Source organism: Moschus berezovskii, chromosome 23 (assembly GCF_049115385.1).
Source record: "Moschus berezovskii isolate FMDL1 chromosome 23, NW_MosBer_1.0, whole genome shotgun sequence".
Classification (NCBI taxonomy): domain Eukaryota; kingdom Metazoa; phylum Chordata; class Mammalia; order Artiodactyla; family Moschidae; genus Moschus; species Moschus berezovskii.
In genome coordinates this window covers 37,531,217-37,535,091 of record NC_142482.1, presented here as the reverse complement: position 1 = coordinate 37,535,091, position 3,875 = coordinate 37,531,217, and the positions used below count along the sequence as shown (strand labels likewise).

At 37.2% G+C, this 3,875-nt stretch overlaps 1 protein-coding gene across 4 annotated transcripts; it reads right to left on the bottom strand.

Moving 5' to 3' along the window:
• Positions 1-2,937: 2,937 nt before the first annotated feature.
• On the bottom strand, positions 2,938-3,517 carry LOC148774138 (protein tyrosine phosphatase type IVA 1-like). 4 transcript variants are annotated; one of them, XM_088831126.1, is made up of 3 exons: positions 3,427-3,459; positions 3,124-3,354; positions 2,938-3,066 (listed from the first exon to the last, which is right to left on the bottom strand). In XM_088831126.1, the coding sequence occupies exons 1-3, from the start codon at positions 3,457-3,459 to the stop codon at positions 2,938-2,940; spliced, it is 393 nt and encodes a 130-aa protein (XP_088687252.1). The 4 variants fall into 4 exon arrangements, with proteins under 4 accessions (XP_088687252.1, XP_088687251.1, XP_088687249.1 ...); XM_088831125.1 differs by having other exon boundaries at positions 2,938-3,261; positions 3,355-3,517; XM_088831123.1 differs by having other exon boundaries at positions 2,938-3,354.
• Positions 3,518-3,875: the final 358 nt, after the last annotated feature.

Genomic DNA, 3,875 nt, shown 5'->3' with positions numbered 1-3,875 from the left:
TGGGATATTGTGCTTTCAAAAATCAATATTAAAAAGTACCTATTTATATAAGGTTGCTACTCTATTGAGCAATTTTTAATAAAACAATTAGCTTTCTTTTCTACTGTATTGCTTAATTTTCAAAGCTGCTATTTCTTTTTTGTATTATTTTGTTTTTCTTATATGGAGATGATTTATTCCATTATCTCTGATCACCATATTAATAATTACAGTTTGGGCCTAAAGAAATAAATCCCAGAGACAGATTCAAATTACCAGAGGGAAAGAAAAAACACATGCAGAGTGGCTTTACAGCCTTGTCTTGCTCAACTCAAGTCCCACCCCATCACCACCTCTTGCCCACAAAGAGAGCATAAGCTAAAGCTGACAAATAACATTTGCAAAAATTGTGTTCAAGTGGAACAGCAATGCGGCATTGAACATGTTCTCTCCAGCCAATGAGGATCAAGTGTAGGGCAACATCACTTGTCTCTGGAAAATGAAGTTATCCAGAGAACTCACTGTAATAGAGCTACAGTATACAGAAAACGCTAAAGCTGAAACTGCAATACTTTGGCCACCTCATGCGACGAGTTGACTCACTGGAATAGACTCTGATGCTGGGAAAGGTTGGGGGCGGGAGGAGAAGGGGACGACGGAGAATGAGATGGCTGGATGCCATCACCGACTCTGTGGACATGAGTTTGAGTGTACTTCGGGAGTTGGTGATGGACAGGGAGGCCTGGTGTGTTGTGATTCATGGGGTCGCGGAGAGTCGGACACGACTGAGCGACTGAACTGAACTGAACTGAACTGATACAGAAAACGTGTCTGTCTTCACAATAACAACACAATGTAATATGTAAGAAGCAAAGGATGTAACAGAACTTTACTAATGTATTTAATGTAACATGAAGAGCTGAAGAGATACAGTATAAATCAAATACCACATGAAATTGTAAAATTAGCAATGTGATTCTGAAAGTCAGTAGGCATGATAACTAGGTAAGACCAGTGAACACTATTAACTTCACCATTTGGTTTGTAATTACTCTCTTCTCAACTACACTGTCTAATTTTCAAAAATGTTTCCTTTTTAAGCACACATTCTCTTTTCTTAAGGAGACAATGATTTCTCAAATATTTCTGTATTTTGAGGGGATGAAATTTTTCCTAAAGTCAGTAGTTGGAAGGGACACACAAGTATGAACTAACTCTCCAGCCCTACACATTAAAACAAAGGTAGATGGGACTTCATGGTGTTTGCATTTATCATGGAAGTGAGCTGGACACTTGAGTAGTGAATTTCACCTTGTTCTGACTGTACATTGACAATCCCTTGTCACCTCACACCCAACCAGTAATGTCAGTGGTATATGCAAGGTATTTGGGAAATACAAGGCTGGAAAAAAGCCTTCTCAAAAGTCTATGCTTGCGACTTCCCTAATGGTCCTGTGGTAAAGACTCCACCTTGCAATTCAGGGGACATGGGTTCGATCACTGGTAGGTGAATTAGGACATGCCACAAAGCAGCTAAGCCCACGAAACACAACTACTGAGTCCATGCATTCCACAACCCTTGTGCCACAACTAGAGAGTCACACATGCATCACAACAAAAGATCACACATGAAGCAGTGAAGGTTCTACGTGCCGGAACTAAGACCCCACACAGTCTAATACATAAATACATTTTTCTTTTTTTTTTTGCTTATTATCATTTATTTAATGTTTAAGCTCTTGCACTAGATTTTTACAAGCTGGTGAACACTGACAAATTATTTCTCCCACAGAACTATAACCACTTGTTCCCAGACAGTATAAATATATGGTTGAGTTAACGTTAATACACATCACCATTTTATCAATTACATAATAAAACAAATTGTCAAGTATCCAAATATTAAGTTACACAGCTCAAAAGGTATATAAAATATTAAATGTCTGCTCAATTCATTAGCAGAAACCCACTTTTTTTTTGCAAGAGAGGCTGGGAATCACACTTCAAACAAAACTAAGTTGGTAAACAACTTCAGGTTAAGTATGAAAAAAAATTACAAGAATTTCAGAAATTTTGATTAAGAATTGTTTTAGTTACAGTAACAAAGTATTTCTACCTTTAAAAAAATATTTACTAAATTAAAGCACATATTCTACATGTTCTGCACAAGACAAAGGCAACATTTTACTAAAAATACTTAATAGCCCCCTCGCATTCTTTTTTCAGGCCCTCCCTGTAAGTTGCACCTCAAAGTGCAAACATTAAAATGAACTGTAAGGCTTTTGTCTGGAGACATTAAAGACATGTGCTTCTTCTGTACAATGTAGATTTTCAAAATGGAGGCCTTCTACAACATAAAATGAGATTTATAGAAATTAAATAATCACTTTAAGACTTGGTTAATTAAAAAGGGAGCAAATCTGATGTATACTGGTATGAATGTGGGAGATGTAAACATATTGTGAGCAAACAAACCTCATAGGCCCTATTTTCTATGTTTGAAATGATGCAAGGAATAAACCACATAAGGTCCAGAGTGTTCATAGTTCCTGGGATTTGTTCTATATGATACTAAAAATATACAAGTATTGTGCTGGGTATTTTGGCACCTAGTCTTTCTAAATTTCTTACATATTGGTAAGATTCTGGCATGCAAACAGATTTAATGACATGACTCAATACTGCATGATTTCAGGAAAGGTCAATTGATACAAATTATAAGCACATATTAAATGCTGAACAGCAAGAATTCTTTACTAGTCTCCAAATAGGTTGATCATAACCTGAACAGAGACTGCAATTCTGCCAGGCCTGTGGCCTGGTAAAACTGCTTTTCAACACTCCTATGGAAGCTTCGTCAGACTTACTCACCAAGTCAACCGGGCTACCTGCTATGTACGACAAATTCCATCCTGTCTCAGGTTCCACTTCCAAGCAATGGCATCATGCACCCTGGCTTTATTGAACGCAACAGCTGTTTCTATGCCCATTGGAGTCTTTGAAGCGCAGCCGCATTTTAGGACGATACTTCTCCAAATACAAAAGTTGCTTGCTGTTAAAAGTTCCTCGCCACTTTTGTCTTATGAACTGTACTGCATCTTCATATTTCATTCCACCTTCAATTAATGCTAAGGCAACAAGCACTGGAGCTCTGCCAAGGCCTGCAACACAATGAACAGCAATACAACAACCAGGGTCTTCACGAAACTTAATTTTCACAAGACTTAACCAATCATCAACAATCTGGTTAGATGGTGGTGCGCCATCATCAAAAGGCCAATCGAGAACATGGATGCCTTCTTTCTCCACAAGAATAGTGTCATAAGTTGCTTCACATACTCTTACGATTGTGGTAACTCCATACTTCTTAAGTTCCTCTATAAATTTGCTTAACCTTGCATTAGTTGGGTTGTGTGTAATAAGAAATCTCATGTTCCTGTATGTAACTTCCACAGGAGCTGGGCGGTTCATTCGAGCCATGTTAATTTAGTTAAAAAACACTCAATAGGGATATGAAAGAATTTAAAAAATTGAATACAGAAATGATGCAAAGAAACACAGTCAACTTCAATATACGCCACTTAAAATTCTCAGTGCTTTTAAATATGAAGGTGGGAGTAATGAATTAATGAACCTCTAAACAAGAAGCAGCAATTCTTCGATCCAGTAATACTGAGGCAATAGAAAGGAAGTGCACTGAGGTTTTACCCTATCCAGATCAGAACTCTTGTAAAAAAATGCTCTGCCGAGCTAATCAATGATTACAGTAAAGTTGCAGGATATAAAATCAACACACAGAAATCCCTTGCTTTCCTATACACTAATAATGAGAAAATAGAAAAAGAAATTAAGGAAACTATTCCATTCACTGTTGCAACGAAAAGAATTAAATACTT

Coding starts and splice junctions, on each gene's coding strand:
- LOC148774138 (XM_088831122.1), bottom strand. CDS start 3,459: ATGGCTCGAATGAACCGCCCAGCTCCTGTGGAAGTTACATACAGGAAC.